This window comes from Salarias fasciatus, chromosome 7, assembly GCF_902148845.1.
Source record: "Salarias fasciatus chromosome 7, fSalaFa1.1, whole genome shotgun sequence".
Taxonomy (NCBI): Eukaryota; Metazoa; Chordata; class Actinopteri; order Blenniiformes; family Blenniidae; genus Salarias; species Salarias fasciatus.
This window is the reverse complement of record NC_043751.1, coordinates 13,386,747-13,404,250: the sequence shown is the minus strand read 5'-3', so window position 1 is coordinate 13,404,250 and position 17,504 is coordinate 13,386,747. Positions and strand designations below refer to the sequence as shown.

The window sequence follows — 17,504 nt, the reverse complement described above, 5'->3', positions numbered from 1 at the left end:
ACAAACCTCCTGTGACTCCACCACCAGCTCCTGCTGAACCTGCGAGCTTCGCCCCGCCGCCGCCTCCCACAGCGTCCAGGCAGCAGTACGAGGAGCTGGACGGAGACACGCTGGAGTACCCGTCTACCTTCACCAGCCCTGCTCCTTCCGTGGGTGAATCTACGCCCCGGTCGTTTTCTATTCAAGAAAGCACTACTGAAGAAAAAGATCCACCGAAGTCTTATTTCTCTCTGCGCCGCCTCAGCTCTCCGCTGGCCACCACACCTCTTTATAAGCCCATAGACCAAACTTCCCTGCCCGCGTTCCCCAAGCTGGGATTGTTTGTCCGAACATGCAAGGCTCTGCAGAGACGCCGCGCGGCGACGGATGATCATACACCTTACGATGAACACAGTAGACTCACCAGCCCCGGCGCCATCTCTCCAAACGAGAGACCGATCCCCCTGGCTCCGCTGAGCTACGGATCCGAAGCAAGCTGTCGGCAGCCAGCGGCGGCAAAACCCTGCCTCCGTTTCACAATGGCCTTTTCTCCAGAGCAGCAGACCCTGGCAGTGACTGTCATCAACCTCACTGGTTTGCCTCACAGGCTGCAGGACGTGCATGTGCTGGGCAGCCTGCCGCCTCTGCACCCCTGTCCCGTGCACGCCTCCGTCCAGTACAGCCCCAGTCTGGAAGCCCAGAGCCTGGTGCTGCTTTTGAAGGTGGGATCTGTGAAGGAGCTCCAGCGGTGCGTGCTGAGGCTGGCTGTTCACGCCCGGGACCAGCAGAGCCCGGGGGGCACCGCTCTGGGGGAGCTGGAGGCCGAATGTGGAGGGACGGACTGGGGACCAGATAATCTTTTTCACTTCTCGGCCGAACTTAACACAAGCAAAGGGGAGATGCAAAAGGTATTTTAGTATACCTTAGTCACATTTGTATTGGTATTTGTTTTGTTTGGCCGATGTTTTGGTCTGCTACACGCAGACCATCTTTCTGATGCTTGTCTCCCTGATTGGAATTTCTGTCTCTGCCCTCTGAACTTTTGCCCCCTGACTGCTGACTCTGATTTCCCAGGATGTGCTGCTGTATAAGGGGCTTAGCCGTCCACCACAGATCTTCGTATCGCTTCACTACCAGCCTCTGGCCCATTGCGTCAAAGCTGCAGTTCTCAGAGCTGATAACCTGCAAAGCCTCGCTAACACATCTGCAGGAGCAGGTAAAACTGGAGCCCGGTGTTGATATAATCTGACAAAAACAGACATTCCAACCTCCTGAGGACACTGTGATAGATTCATTACATAATACATGTAGAGAACTAACTTTTGCCTTCCAGGGGCAGAGGTAAAGTAATTCCCTATGTTTGCTTTTAATGTTTAGGGGATTAAATGATGTCTTACAGAACTCGAACGCAACAGGAGATCATCCCTGTTTTAATGACATTGTAGTTTAATCCTTCGCTATTCACAATCCTCAGAAAAATGTTCCAATCTCCCCCAGAACTCTGATCTGACAGATCTAATCTTTGTTTGCATTAGCCTGCCTAGGCCTCATTTTATTGCAGACAGACCCATGATGCATATACAAAGCCATTAGATTTTATGATATCTGTTTCATGGACAGTATGTCACATAGATATAGATAATCTCTTTTTGTTTCATATCTGATACCAAATGGCATTTATTCATAGGAACTGTGGCATCGACACAGAGCAAGTCAGGCTTTAATACAGTGATAACTGAGGGATAACTGTATACCAGGGGTGGGCAAACATATATTCCTGAGAGGACCACATGAAAAACTCAGAATGATGATTATGGCTGAGTTACAAATTTAATTCAACTCAGCTCAGAATGAATAAACTGTATGTTAATTGAAGGGAGTATCTTACTTCGAGCCCTCTCAGTGGTGCAGTGGTTTGCATTCTCGCCTCACAGCAACGATGTTCTTTATCTGTGCAGAGTCTGCAAGTTTTCACAAACATTGCACAAAAAAAACCCCCACACAGCGCTTGCAATGAATTTGGTGGGTGTGATTTCCTGAGACTGCAGATGTGGTAAAACATGCATTTTCAGCAAAGCCTTTTTTACTATAATCCCATTTTTATTTACCCTACTTTCAGCCGTTATTCTGCTTCATTCAAGTTCTTCCTTCCCTTTTTTTTCAAGTAATGACATGCATAAACTACGACTTTTACTGTAAATCTAGGAGAGGATCTGATGGAATGAGGGGACTAAAAAAAGGTTCGTGAAGCCTATGCTTGTTTGTGAAATTTCACAATCTTTGTGTTTCTGTGTACAGATTACCAGGTGGTGATTAATCTGCACCATGAGGGGAATTTAATCAGCAGCAAAGAAACTAAAGCTGACTCTAGCACTAAGTGGAATTCCTCCTTCATGTTTGACCTGCCTGCAGGAGACATCAGTCAGCTGTCACTCATGCTTGAGTTTGTGATCATGCAGGTATACCCAGTTCCATAATCAAAAATTCATTTTCATTATCGTTCTGCTGAAACAAACGTAACTGCATTTATTTGAATTGTAAGAGAATTTTATGTAATTCTGTTTCCCTTCTTTTATCTCTTGTCACAGAAGCCGCTCCTCACAGACGGTGAGGTGGTCGGTCGAGTCCTCATCGGGGCAGACGCTGCAGAAGCAGGACGAGCTCACTGGAGGGACGTGTGCAGCCTGCAGGTGGAGCAGGCGCGATGGCACATCGTCCAGCCAGAACTGCTTTAGAGCTCATGTGGTCTCCTCAGAAGAAGCCGTTCACTGTGTCCACTGACGCTGCAGTTCTGAGGAATCACTCTTTGGGAAATTAAAAATGTAAAAATGACACAATATTGATTTGTATTTTTTTTTTCAACAATATCAAAACCAGAGACCAATAAGAGACTTTCTTTTGTATAAAGCTTTAGAACCAATTGTAACTATCGGAAACATAATGGTCATCAAAATCTGAGTGTTTTGTCATGTATTTATTGAGTAAACACAAATGCACTTTATTAACCCTCGTGGATAGAAGTAATGCCACCGTACTTTAAAGAGAGATTCACAATATCTTTATGGATGCTATGTCTGTTCAAAAGTATTTAAGTAGCCGTAATTTGTCATAAATAAAACAAAGTTTTGTCTGAGTTAGAACAATTGCATTTATTAATTCCCTTGTTTGCAGAATAAATATAACATTTTGGATGATGTACTTTTATTTGCAGTGAAAAGCATCAATCACTGAATCAGTTATTATAATTTTTAAATAGAGACAGCATGCAACAAAATAACAGACAGCTGCGAAGTGCAGCTCTGTATACCGATTGATTGACAGAGGCAGCTACTCAGTGTAAAGTAGGAATCTTCACAGAAAACCTACTCCGCCTCTCCCTCCTCTTCATCTTCATCAGGACTGCAGATATCTACAGGCTCAGCCTTGAATATGCCATCAGGGTAAAGAGGAGGTGTCTTCATCTTCTGCAGGTCACATTCATGGGTCGGCTGCTTAAATCTTACGGCTTCGTCAGAAGGCAAAAAGGAAATACATGATTAGAGCAAGGGTTGTGTCCTTCTAACATCGTGCATACAGCATAATGTAAATAATAGGATGCAAAACTAAATCTTGATTCAAACCAGGAGACTTTTTCATAGTGACAGACGTTTAACAAGGTTGTTTGTTAATGTACAGCTGTATGTTGGTACACTACTGATTTCGCCGATGCAAGCAAAAGTTCACCTTGCTGCAAGTTGTGATCCTTTTCCTTCAGAGCACAGATTTCTGTAGTCGGAGGCGGCGCTGACATCTAGAAAATAAAACAGTTTAAGATCTTACATGTGGTTCATCAGTAATGCAGTGTTTTTCTGAACATGGTTTAGCTCATATATGCTTTCAAAATGCTGCAAGTGTTTCATCCATCAACCATATGTGTCTAATTTACTCAGAATAGGTTTGTTTGGAGTTTGGACCGATGCCTGCTGGGACTGCGTGAGAGGCTGGGTGAACAAAATGTCATGATGGCACACGTTACTGGCCAAATAAAGAAAACCCAACAACCTCATATTAGATTCAGAGACTCCATTCATCACTATTTGGCAAGATCATTCAAGTTTATATTCATTCATTTTCATATCCGCTTGGAAGTGATCCCAAGGTTGTCACAGACCTTCCAGTGTGAGGCAGTGACATACTGTAACTCATTCCTATCCTCTTATGGTCGAGTCAGATGTGGTCAGCCGGGCGGCTCGCTCCTCAGCTTCATATCCGATTATTCACCAAGTAGAAAGAGTCATATTCCAGATTATAGCTGAAATGCGTTTCACGTTGGGTTAAGCAGCCCGACTGACACCCCTCCCCACGCACTGGATGCTCTTTGATTAAAGCTGAAGCTCGGATTAGTGGCATCCGCGAGCGTGTGTGTGTGTGTGTGTGTGTGTGTGTGTGTGTGTGTGTGTCAAATGTAATGTAATGACAATGCTGGTAGCTTCCTTTATTTCATGATTCAATCTGTGTGCAACAATTATACTGCTAATGACATTGTTTGAATCAGATGCAGCTGTTCACACATAATCATTTATAAAAGATCCCAGAGTGCATTTGGGCAAATATATAAGGAACAATAGGGGAAACTGCATAAATTAACTTTGTTCATTGATCTGTACTGGAGTTTCATTTTAGTTTCTGTGCAAATGGAACATTTCTAACCTGCTGTCTTTGGTGGGGCTGGTTGTTGGAGACATGAGCGTCCTCAGCTGATTCTTCCTCTTCCTCTTCTGGCCAGTCATCGTTCTCCTCATCCTCTTCAAACACTGGCATCAAACATGAATCCGGCAGCCAGTTCCTCCTGTCCACAGCAGCCTGAGAGAGAACGTCTCCAGTGTGAGTGCTTTCCCATCACAATTCTAAGGTTTTGTTTTCATTTGTTTGTAATTTTACTGAAGCTTCTCACCCGGACAGTTTTGGAGGGGGGAGTCCAGTCCTGAGGGGAGGAAGCCCCAGCCGTAGCTGCTGCTGCTGTTCTCTCAGATGTTTCTCCTTCCTTTTCTTCTCTCTCTTTAAACAAACTCTTCAGCTACAAATCAAGCAGTGTTGTAACAGACTTCCAGACACTTCCAGCTGATACAACAAGGCAAGTCACACTGTGCATCTCTGTGTGGGTCTAATTAGTCTGATTGGAGTATTCAGCTGGAAGCTGCCATTAGAAGCTTTCAGTTACATTAATAATGGGTTAAACGTGTGTCACACTCTGCATAATAAAAAGCAACATCATATTTCATCATACTTATTTCAAAGGAGCACCTCATTATTAGCTATGACTGTTAATGGCTGTTAGGAACCATTAGCATCAAAGAGCAGAACTCCTCTCCTGCTTGTTAGACGCTTGCAATTGTTATATGCATGCCTCTTATTTACATAATTCTATTTTACCTTACACCTATAGTATATTCAGGTCTAAGCTGGGAAAAGACATCTCTCTGACCTTTATCATTATGAACATGCTGTTGAAAGACTCATCCATGGAGTGGCATGAGAAAGCTGTATAAAACCTCTAAGCTTATCTATTGAGATATGATATTAATTTTAAAAAAAGTAACTGACATTACATGAATAAAACACAGAGTGGAATAAAATCACCTGGCTTCATGCGTACCTGCTCAGTGACCATCCTCCTTTGCTGGTCAGTGTCCAGATTAGCTGGACAAGTAGTTTTGTCACTCCTGTCTTCAACAGATGGTTTCTCATCTTTGACCTGGAGACCGGCGGTGTGTCAGCCGTTACACTGTCCCACACAGGATCCCAGTTTGAATAATCTCTTAAAACTTTACCAGGTAAAGCTCCCTCAGTGTTTGAAGCTTCAGGACTGCTGACGTTTTCTCCTGCTGCAGCTGGCTCACCCTCCTCCCACTCTCTGAAAACACAACAGAGAGAAAATTGTTTCAGAGATGAAAACTGTCTTCAGATCCTTGTTTCATACTGATGCACTCATACCATGGAGCTGCTCTCTCAGTGCATCAGCACTCAAAACATCTGCTGGCTGGTTTCCATCAACTTGACCATCTTTAGAGACCTGTCTCATGGGTTACAAGGAAAAATAAGATGATAAAGACATAAAAACAGTTAAGAAGACCCTCACCTCATATCAGGACTTACGGATTCCCTACAAACATCTCTACGAAAAACGACTTAGGAATATTCAGTTGCATGAATCAACAGGGATGTTGACAATAGAGGAAACACACACACACAATTAGGCAGGTGGTCATAATGTTATGGCCGTTCTGTGCGTGCTTAATTTTAGTGTCATCAAAAAATTTTTATTTCACCTTTAGCCCTCCCCTCTTAATAGCATGTTGTCAACATGGGAAAGGAAACCTCCCAGATAAAATGGAAAACGTAGTAGACGTAGAAAGCTCTTTATGTAAGAGCTTGATTCAGCCTTTCAAACCTCTCTGCTCTGTTTGCACCTCTATCAACTAAACTCACTGGTCACTGTCAACTTGTTATGTATGAGAATGTTTTCACTTAAACGTTCAAGTGAACAAGCTACTTAATTCATCACATTATAATGATCTTTTTCCCGTTACATCAAAAGGTCAAAAGTTCATGTGAGGGAGGTGGAGATACCTGAGGGGATTTGTTTTGGTGGCAGTCTGATGGCGGCTCCCGTAACAAAGAGGATTCTGATAATCTGATAAACGAAGACAATGATGATGGCAAAGATGATGAAGAGGCAGATCACAGAATTAAATTTTGGGCATTCGCTGACGTTGCATTTTGAAAATTAAAATCCTCTCACTCTGTCTCGGACTGGCTGTCCTGAGTCTGCGCCTCTCCATCACCTGCAAACACAAGACTGCAGCTTTTTAACGCCCCCAGAGTTCAGGCTGACAGTTTTCTGCTGGAAGCCGTGCTCGTTTTTACCTCTGTCTGTGTTTCTGAGAAGCAGCGTCTGACTCCGGCTCCTTTCCAGCTCCAGCGCTTGTTTGCAGGCATTAAGTTCCACCCGCAGCAGGGAGTCAGATTCCTTCTGGATGGGATGATTGAACATTCAAAAAAGATAAATGTACGGGCAAAACAAGCATCTTTTGAAACTTGCCAGTATAGGTGGACTTCACTGAAGCGCTGAAGAGAGAAACTTACTTCATTAGTGGAGCTGCTCTTCTTGTATTTGTCTAACTCCTCCTGTGTGGACTGCAGAGTCAAAGCCACCTTCTGCCATTTCTCAGTCCAGTGAGACATCATGGCTCTCAGCTCCTCGATGGTCTGGACTCTCTGTAAATCCTGTTTCTGATAATCCTCCTCCCGCTGCTGCACCACTTTCTCCTTCTTGAGGATCTCATTCTGCAAACACAAACACTGATCCTGCAGCGTCCGCTTCTCTGATTCCAACAATTCCACAGACTTGCTGAAAATTAAAGAGGAATAGATTAGATAATGACGCTGCGTCACAGCACAGAAAACAGGAAAAAGTGGCTTTTTATCATCTCACCTGTGCTGGCTCTCCTTCGTCTCTGATGGTCCTCCATTTGTTTTTCCCTGCAGCTCCTCTTTCTCTCTGATCAGCTGAGAACACTGAGCCTCCAGATCTGTGATTTGTTTTGTGCGCTTGATCTTCTCCTCTTGAAACTCCCTTAGCTGACTTTGAGATATCTCCAGATTTCGCTTGATCGTTTCCAGCTCCTTTCTCAGCTTTTCAGTCTCCTGGATAAATGGCAGTCGAAGAAAGAAGGAAATGTGCACATGGTTACCACCACAAACCTGCAGTTTCACTCAGAGTCTTTGAATCTGCCTTCATTTGAACAGAATCTGGCTTCTGTTTGAATTTGTGTACCTTCAAGACATCAGCCCTCTGGAGAAGATCAGCTTTTTCCTGTACATCAACACATGAAAGAAATACCCTCATTTTGTTGATCAAACTGGAAATACAGATTAAGGTATTACAACATACCTGGACGAGGAGGCCGTTGTCAGACAGAGCCTTTGAAAGTTCAACCTTTAGGTGTTTCACGTCGTCCTCCAACTTTAACACTTGAGTGGATAACATGGCTTTTTCCTGAGCAGATCCAAGACACCAATGGTCAAGGTGAAGACAAGTTATTTGAAGTAATGAAAATTGATGTAACTAATAATGTTTTTTTTTACCAGTATTTATTTAAACTCAGGGATTATTTAAACACAATTTTCTAAGGATGAGCATGAACTCTCACAAACCGTGAACCTGACTGTGCTAGTTTTATGTTTTTAACTTGGAATATGAAGCTTATGCATACTCTGCATGTTGTGATCATGTTACACATGTAATGGTTATACTTACACTAGAATTACACTGAAACTTGTTTCAAATAAATTCTGTTCTATGAATCTGAGTTTTTTCAATGTTGTATTGTTATAATTTTTTTTATTTAAAATATAAAGGTAAGCAATCATGCTGAATAAATGTCAATAAACAATAAATCCCACTGAGTCCCATGCCCTGCATACTGGGAAAGCTACTTCACACTGCAAAAGCTCTGCAGGTAAAACCACTCTACAGTTAAAATCATTTAAAAAGTCAAATATATTGTTTCGTACACTTCATTGACGTGGCTGTGTGATACTGACCAGGCAGGCTTGGCTGATCTTGCTGTGAGCTTCACTCAGCTGTTCTTGCATTTCAGAGTGGTCCTGTACAACATGGCTGTGCCTCTCATTCATTTCCTCTATTTGATTCATCAGTGTCCTTTGAGTCTACACAAACAGAGCAAACACTGTGATGTAGTTCAGGCTTTGATCTCCCCCCCCCCCCCCCCCCCCCCCCCCCACCGTGTTTTCAAAATTACCTCTTGAGAAGTCTGGAGCAGCTGCAGTGTCTTGTTTTGCTCTTCTTCTAGTGTCTTTTTCCATTCCTCAGCCTCTCTCAGAGCCTCTCTCAGTTCGTACATCTCTGTTTCAACCTTTTGTCTCTCCTGCATCCAAAGCAATCAGTTGAAAAAAATCAAATAATGGAAAACAGTCATTTATAAATTTGATATGCAATCTGTTATCTTAGATCTCACACCTGCTTGTTAAAGTCTTCTAGACTCATTGATGATGTTTTGTTGTTTAAGCCATGACTTTTCTCTGTAGGTAGACTATTGCTGCTTCTGTCCAAGCCAGACCTCATTTCAAACAGGTCCTTCTCCGACCTCTGAACCCTAGTGGGTCAAGATCACACGAGGAATTTCAGTTATTTCTTCTGCAATTCAAATGGTCTCTCTTATTATTTTTTCTTGCACCTACTTTTCGTGGCTCTTTTCATATTGGGATGAATGAGCCGCCTCCTTGTGACGCTCGAGAGCTCTCCTCGCTTCTGAGAGCTGCTGTGACACAACAATGCATGGTGAGACGCTGCTGGGCAAAATACTCATTAAGATAAAATGAGAAACAAGATAGTTCATTTAGTATTCATTATGAAAATGAGACCCAAGTTGTACTTAAGCACCTGGTCTTTCTTTTATGGGAGTGCTTTTAGCAACTCTCTTTTTTATTCTTTTCTGTTTCATAACTAAACGAGTTAACACATAATACATTTTTGAAGCTAATGTAGTCTAGTTCTTCATTTTGGCGCCGAAAAAAACAATCTCTTCATCTCTTACTTTGTGTTTCATGTCCAGCAGCTGTGTACTGCTCATGTTGTAACTCAGCTGTCTGTTTCTGGTCTTCAGCCGGTCCAGCTGAGTGTCGACTCTGTCATGAGCATCCTGCAGCCACTGCATCGCTTCTGCTTGTCTGAAGCTACTATCGCCCCGTGCAGCCCTGAGTTCTGCCCCTGGTGGGTGGAACGGCCGTGCTGCATGCTCCGGCTCTAAATGGGACAGCGACTGCCACTTCCTTAGACTTGGGTCATTCTGTCCAAAGCCCCCAGAGCTGCCAAAGGAGAAGGACATAAATCAAATACACTGCTCTCTTTTAAAAACAAATGTTTCTGTGTCTCTGTCACATAAGAGATAAAAAGCCCTCTTACTTTGAACTGAATGTGGATAGAAACCCTGATCCAGAGGCTGCTGCCATCCCACACCATGCTGAGGTCTAAGAAGAAAAACAAATATTTACCAGAAAATTGACGACTACTTGATGGACAAAGTTCTTCAAAAAACCGGAAAGAACAATTACAGTTACCTGGCCTGTAAAGTAAGATTTTGTGTCCCACATATCAAGATCCATGGATGGAAAACGGCTTGAACTCCTGTATGAAGAGCTGTACATCCTGAAATGTCTCTGGTATAACCTCCCTCTGAGTGGGAGAAGCTACAGTTCCTCTCTGTCTACAAGCGTTCAAGTGTCCTGAATAGATTTCAACACAGAGGTGGCAGCTTGAGGTGCGAGGCTATTCTTGAGCCACGTGTCTCCATATTTCCACAGCTTGCTTGATGGTCAACACCTAGTTTTGTCACTATAGCGTGATCAGACTGTGACTCTGATTTATTTTCTGCATCATTCGCTCTTCCCAAACACGAGTTTATCTGATTAAATTATAATGACAGGTCAAAGAAATTTTCGTGTCAATGCTTAAAACTAATGTACTGTTCAGTAAACTTTCTCTCTTACGGTACCTTACTGTGGGAGAGCCCTCCTGTTCTCTGACAGTTCCCTGCTGCTCTGTTTGTGAGCCTCACACAGCTTTGATTGCAAGCTTTTCTGCATGCAGTCCTTGACCTGTGTATCCATGGTAGCCTTTATACACAGGATGCGCTTTTGTGAGTGTGTCATAGCCAACACTCCTGGGATAGTCTCCACATGATCTCACTCAGCCTGCTGACTGGTTTGTTGACATGAGTTGTTAAGAACATCCTCCAAACAGAAAGGATGATACACACATAGCTTTCCTCTGAGTCGTTTTGTGTGGCAATATACTGTATGTTTCATGATTGATTATACTATCCCTCATACAGCTGCAGCTACACAATATGCTTGACGTGAAAATGTATTAATTTATTTAGAATAGCTTTCTAATTTACATTCTATGGAGCACCCACATGATGAATCATCTATGATCCTGCTCATTTTCCACAGATCAGTGTGAAATTTTGCATGATGCTGGCTAACTCTGAAGACGTTTCCTTGTATAAGCTCAGACTATTATTTAGGAGCACTGCTTCACTGGCCATAAGTGTTGCATACATCATTGCTTTTCTGTCATAGAAATGCCTGAGTGCATTTTGATCACTTCAAACACAATAGAGAAGCAACATGGTGTCACTGTGGTTCGCATGTGCTGTTCCTCCAACCACCCTTGGTTTGGTGACCCTAAATGGGCTATATGCACAGCTCCATTACTTCCTGAAGTTCAGACAGCACCTTTATTTCCTGTCTTTCATGATAGGATGAACTGATTAATCCAGGTGTGTCTGGCCATTTATTGAGGTCAGACACACCTGGATTAATCAGTTGATCCTATCATAAAACACAGGAAATAAAGGTGCTGTCTGAACTTCAGGAAGTAATGGAGCTGTGCATATAGCCCATTGACAGATGGATGGATAGATGGATGTAATAAACAATAAACTATAATAATACAACAATGTTGATAAGAATGACAACTCTAAGTACATCAGAATTGTAGAATTATTACGTGAGAATGTGTGTTTTATTAGTATTTTAAGCTGTATCTTAAAGCTTGATCTTTGAAAATGAAAACAATATTGATCTTTTTGTTTCACGCTTCACTTTACTTGAGTAATTAAAAAAAAAAAAAAAATATATATATATATATATATATATATATATATATATATATATATATATATATATATATATATATATATATATATATATAGACAACTTTTTTATTTTCAAAAAATCCACGTGTCCAAAGAGGTTGTGCAGCGTTCGTCGCTTTTATTTTGAAAAGCAATAAACCGGAAGCTTTAGAGGCTTCGGTGCCATTCAAAGGCTAGCAGGCTAACGCGCTAACAGACGAAGAGCAGCGCTGTTTACTTGTCCTCGTCTCTCTTACACTGAAGCGAATGCACTTGTGTCCTCCTCTAGAGTCTACACGTTGATTTCGAAAAGGTACAACACATATAGACCTTTAATCGTCTTGTAATTAGGCCTAAATGGTCGCTTTAGCTTGATGCTAACGGTACTCTGTCGTTCACTCCGAGTGCTGAATCTTTCTGATGAAGTTTAGCAGAAAGTTTTTTTCTTTTGTTTCTCTATTTCTCTTATTTAAAACAAACAAACAAACTGAGATTAACATTCTTGTCTTAATCACCGTGCAGACATGGCCGCGGATTGGTTGGGTAGTTTGGTGTCAATTAACTGCGGGCCATCGTTGGGAGTCTATCAAGGAGAAGTGTCTTCTGTGGACCAGAGCAGCCAAACCATCTCCTTAAAACAGCCTTTCCACAACGGAGTCAAGTGTCCTGTCCCCGAGGTCACGTTCAGGTAAAACTGCTCTCAGCGCTTCTTGTTGTCAACAGATTTGATCTTCTTTTCATCCCGGCTCATTGTGTATGTTTCGTGTGAAACAATGAGGAAAAGTGAATGCGCTTTGTTCAGCTGCCATGTGTTAATGGATCGACTTCAAAATCTTAGTTCTTGTCTCAAGCTGTGATTGGTCTCTCGAGTACATGTCAGAATTACTCGTAGAATATAAAACATCCAGAACCCTGAGGTCAATAGGAATATATTTACAAAGTGTCCACAGAACAAACTTGACTGCTGACACACACTTTTTTTTTAATTTAGGCTTAAAAGTAGTATTTGCTCCGATTTCGTGTAAAAATACAGATTTTTCTTATTTTATTACCTTTATCGTTAATGCTTTTACCTTAATTTTACATTAATTTTACCATAATGACAAATGGAGATACAGCCACACACACACACACACATCTACTAGAATTTAGTGCATTTGTTTGGACTGTGGAGAAAAACCCATGTGTGCATGGGGAGAACATGAATACTCCACATTGAAAGGCAAAATGTGATGAATGATGGTGTCTGGCAATCTGTATCATCCTTCATCATCACTTGTTGTCGTTTTATCATACTTTCATTTTGTTGTCACATATTTTGTGCCTCTTGTCCAGGTTCAGATAAGCAATAGTCAAAATTAATGCACAAGCACCACATTGCTAAAGTCATCACTTTTTTGTACTAGTTAGCAAAGTGCACTTCATTCTGCCACTGATAGGAACTGAAAATACTCAGCATGTTAAGTGATGCTGAACAGAAAAGATGCAGAGGAAGAACATTACAACTCTGCAGAGCTACCTGCCTCTGATAAATGGAGTTAATCATAACAAATGTCACTGAGCATAAAAACCCCCAGTTTAAAACAAGACTGTTACCTGACCAAAGTCTGTCTTCCTCTCCTGCCCCTGAATAAACTTCTTCTGTGTGAGAGCTCAAAGGTTTATGAGTTTTCCTCTTATCTCCTTCAGAGAAAACAAACCCTGTCAGCTAATCTCTACCTGTTTCATCTGCAGTGCCATTGACATTAAGGAACTCAAGATTTTGGATATAAGAAATGGCAACATCAGGCCTTCCTCAAAGACGAGCAGCGCACCGCTTGCCGTCCCAAAGGGCGACCCCCGATCGATGGAGAAAGTCAGCTCTCCGCAGCACTGCTCTAAAAGTTATGGGGAGCGACACCTGGATGTGCCTGGACAGCCGAAAGCGTTTCGCAGGAGACACAATTCCTGTAAGTTTCTTTTTGTGCAGACCTCTAAAAAGAAAAAAGTCAAACAAATCACTTATAAACAAGTTCTTTACTTTGCCATCAGGGTCATCGAGCAGTCGCGGCGCAAACCAGGTGACCCCGAAGAAAAACGGTGTGAAGAACGGTCAGATGAAGCACAGGGATGACGAGTGTTTCGGGGACGGCGTGGACGACGGCCTGGACACAGACTTTGACTTTGAAGGGAATTTAGCTCTTTTCGACAAAGCAGCAGTTTTCTCAGAGATCGACATATCAGAGCGCCGTAACGGCGCGAGGTCACGGGGGACGCCTCAGGATCAGACGCCCTCACGCTACCGCCACGATGAGAACATTCTGGAGGCCAAACCCATTGTGTACAGGCAGATTACTGTACCTCAGCCCGGGGCCAAAGAATACTGCACTGGTGGGTGTTTGGTGTTTTCAGTGACACTGCGGACAGAAGCGCAATGTTTCTAGTTGTCTTTCATCCTTGCAGATTCTGGACTGGTCGTGCCGAGTATCCCCTACGAACTGCACAAGCGTCTGTTGTCCGTCGCCGAGCGTCACGGCCTCTCGCTGGAACGAAGGCTTGAGATGACGGGAGTCTGCGCCAGCCAGATGGCGCTGACGCTACTGGGAGGACCCAACAGGTCAGCATGGAGTGCTGCTAAAGACTTTAATGCGACATACCCAAATAAAATAAAGGATGTTATGTAGCATTCATCACACATGCGACCTTGTACTGTACCAATTCAAGAAAACTGAGACACTTTATAGAATATAGTTTAGAAAAGCAGGAACTGATATGGAAATCATGTAAAAGTTTGCACAAATAATTAAATGGATTTAGCCTTAATGATTCTTTATTGTTGAGCATTCTGACCAGAAGGTACCAAAAACTGGGAGGACTTCATGCTAAGCCAACTGTTCCTCCACTTTTATTTTCAGAGGTTTTTGTTTACATTTCATTTCTTTTACTTTTTGCATTATTTCCTTGGCAAACTTTTTTCCCCCCAGTGTTGACTTTACACCAGTTCGTTGTCAATCAGTGCCATTATTTTTAGTTGAGTCACTGCAAAATGGACTCAATTTGAAAGAGCAATCGGTTAGATTCCCTTGTTTTTTAGGTTGAATTGCAGGACATTTTCTGGTCTGTATTTATATGATTGATGGCTTCAGAACTGGTTCATTGATTTCGTAGCAAGACAGTCAGCATTCTGTGTCCATGCGCTGCTCAGTGCTCAACTGTTTTGTGTTTCTTTCAGATTCACTCCCAAGAACTTACACCAGCATCCCACAGTGGCGCTGCTGTGTGGCCCTCACGTTCAGGGAGCCCAGGGCATCAGCTGCGGCCGCCACCTGGCCAATCACGAAGTGGAAGTCGTTTTGTTTTTGCCAAATTTTGTCAAGATGCTCGATTCTGTGACTGGCGAGCTCACGCTCTTCAACAAGACCGGAGGCAAACAGGTCTCCAACATCAAAGGTGAGCTGCTTTTAACTGAAAGTCCTTTGCCTTGTGCAGCTCTGCGGCTGTTCTCTTCTCTCCATGAGATATCTCACCCCTTTTCCTCTCCTGACCGCACAGACCTCCCAGACACCCCCGTGGATTTAATCATTAACTGTCTGGACTGCCACGAGAACACATTCCTGATGGATCAGCCTTGGTACCGGGCCGCGGCGGACTGGGCCAACCAGAACAGAGCGCCAGTCCTCAGCCTGGACCCTCCTGTGGGCGGACAGGGGCCGGCCGTGGAGGCCAAGTGGTCCCTCTCGCTCTGCCTCCCCCTCCCTCTGGCCGAGGGCGCCGGCAGGGTGTACCTCTGCGACATCGGGATTCCCCGCCAGGTTTTCCAGGAAGTGGGAATCAAATACCATTCTCCCTTTGGCTGCAAATTTGTCATCCCGTTGCACTCTGCATAGTGGGTCTTTTGCTCAACAAGATTGAATATTTCACCTTCCTTCACCATTTAAGTTGTGGCTCCTCGTATTCCAGATATTCTGCTGCTTTTTTTTTCTTTTATAATTTCAATCTTCAATTTTGCAATTTGGTCTGAACCAGACGTTTGCCTCATTTGCTCAAGGATGATCGCTGTGTACAATAGTTCTTGGAGAATTAGGTACATATTGATAAAGATGTTTACAATGGTTGCTATGGCAAAAAATTTGGATAAAGAGGTTCTTGACCGAGGCGGAAAAAGATGCAACGTGATACTCATTTCTGAATGTCATTGTAATCTAACCTCATTCCAAAGCCATCCAATATATCAGTCAAGCCTCTATAATGCCTGCACTTATACACACACACACACACACACACACTCTCTCTCTCATTACAATCAGAATCTGACTTCATGAATACCACTCATGCTGTTTCCGCTGCTACCGGCTTTTCCGAAAGCCGTAGCCATACAGCGCTCGCTCACCTGTTGCCAGATGCTTCAGTGAGATCTACACTTTATCAAATCAAACATGAAGTGTTTATCATTCTTATATTGTGTGTTCAGATTGTACCCGTGTCGAATGGGGATCTTACTGGATGGAGTTCTGATAAAAGTGTAATCTGTGGTCATGAAGAGCTCTGCTCTTCTGGGACGGCGCGCAAAAGCTGTGGAAATTTCACCATTCGGTGCAGGAGAATAAGCTTTTCCCCCCTCTGGTTACATGAGACAAAGGGCTTTACAGATGTTTGAAAGTTACATTTCCTTCAAATTACTTTTTTTTTTTCCAAAGTCTCAGTTTCAGGCTATAACAATATTTGCTTCAATCTCCGCAAAGTTGTCATTTCAAAGTGTTTTTGTGAATTCCCTCAGAGAGGACCACAAGTCTGTCACGTGCGATGTGACGCACACTTAATGTCGCTTTTATTATAAATGTTCTGGACGTCTCAAACGCTAAACAATCTGTCCAGTACTGATGTAAAATGTGAGCATTACGATCAATCATTGACATGAAACTGTGCAACACTCAGCCACAGCTACTTGTTTGTGCTGTTTGAAGACTTTGACGGGGACGGTCTTTTGAAGACTCCGTTAATTAGAAATGCGTCTGCAACTCAGGATGTTGTTTTGAGTTTGCAGGAAAAAAAAAATTAAATTTACAATGACTTGTTGCAGAAGCGAGGAGCCAAGTAGACAAAAAACGAAGCACTGTAGTCCATACATTTGGTGTGAGATTAAATCGACATGTGCAACTAGAACTAAAAATAGGCTGAAATTGGCCGATTCAGACGCTGATTGTCTTTCATGCACATTGGTTGAGTCCTTCTCCGACATTCCTCTGGCCTGATGTGTAGTGTCACATCTGTTGAGACAAGCCTGGCTGGGAAACATCAGCCAAGGCTTCTTTCTGAATGTGAATTGTAATACGTTTTTTTGGGTGTTCGACCACCAGGAGGCGATGAAGCCAAATGTTTATTGTGGCGCTTCCTTGTTCGAGATGTAGTTGCAGCTCTTTGTACTTAATGCCATTGTCTGAAATGATCATTTTTGTCCATTAAATGTGAACAGATGCGAAACCTCGGGCGGTGGACACTTTGGACCAGAGAGCAGGTGGATTTACTCCGTTTTTTTTTGCGAGGGTTGTCTGTTGCAGATCTGCAATTTGTTGGACATTTCTTTTCATCTGGGGTGGGGAAAGTGTCAGTTCAGACAGTTGGGAGGTTTTACTGCAGCTATTTCCATGTGGGGTCGAAGTTCACTGTCAAGTTTGTTGTGCAGAAATACTGTGCAGTCCTCATGTGTCATGTCTGCAGGTCGAACCAATAAAAACATTCAGCAGTTTGTTTGTTTTTTTGTCCTATCTTTTTAGCATTTTTGTATTGATCAAATTCCTTCCCCAAGTTGACTGAAACGGGTCCTTTGATAGATATTTTTAGCCG

The 17,504-nt window shown here is 42.9% G+C and overlaps 2 protein-coding genes across 2 annotated transcripts; both read left to right on the top strand.

Moving 5' to 3' along the window:
- Positions 1–518: 518 nt before the first annotated feature.
- LOC115391578 (synaptotagmin-4-like) lies at positions 519–2,733 on the top strand. The gene is made up of 4 exons (XM_030095850.1): positions 519–887; positions 1,054–1,195; positions 2,278–2,438; positions 2,568–2,733. Exons 1-4 carry the CDS (start codon positions 519–521, stop codon positions 2,712–2,714), a joined length of 819 nt encoding a protein of 272 aa, XP_029951710.1. The 3' UTR covers positions 2,715–2,733.
- A 9,122-nt stretch (positions 2,734–11,855) lies between these two features.
- On the top strand, positions 11,856–17,406 carry LOC115391814 (enhancer of mRNA-decapping protein 3-like). Its single transcript, XM_030096175.1, has 7 exons — positions 11,856–11,994; positions 12,204–12,369; positions 13,416–13,630; positions 13,713–14,051; positions 14,124–14,277; positions 14,893–15,110; positions 15,213–17,406. Exons 2-7 carry the CDS (start codon positions 12,206–12,208, stop codon positions 15,545–15,547), a joined length of 1,425 nt encoding a protein of 474 aa, XP_029952035.1. The 5' UTR covers positions 11,856–11,994; positions 12,204–12,205; the 3' UTR covers positions 15,548–17,406.
- Positions 17,407–17,504: the final 98 nt, after the last annotated feature.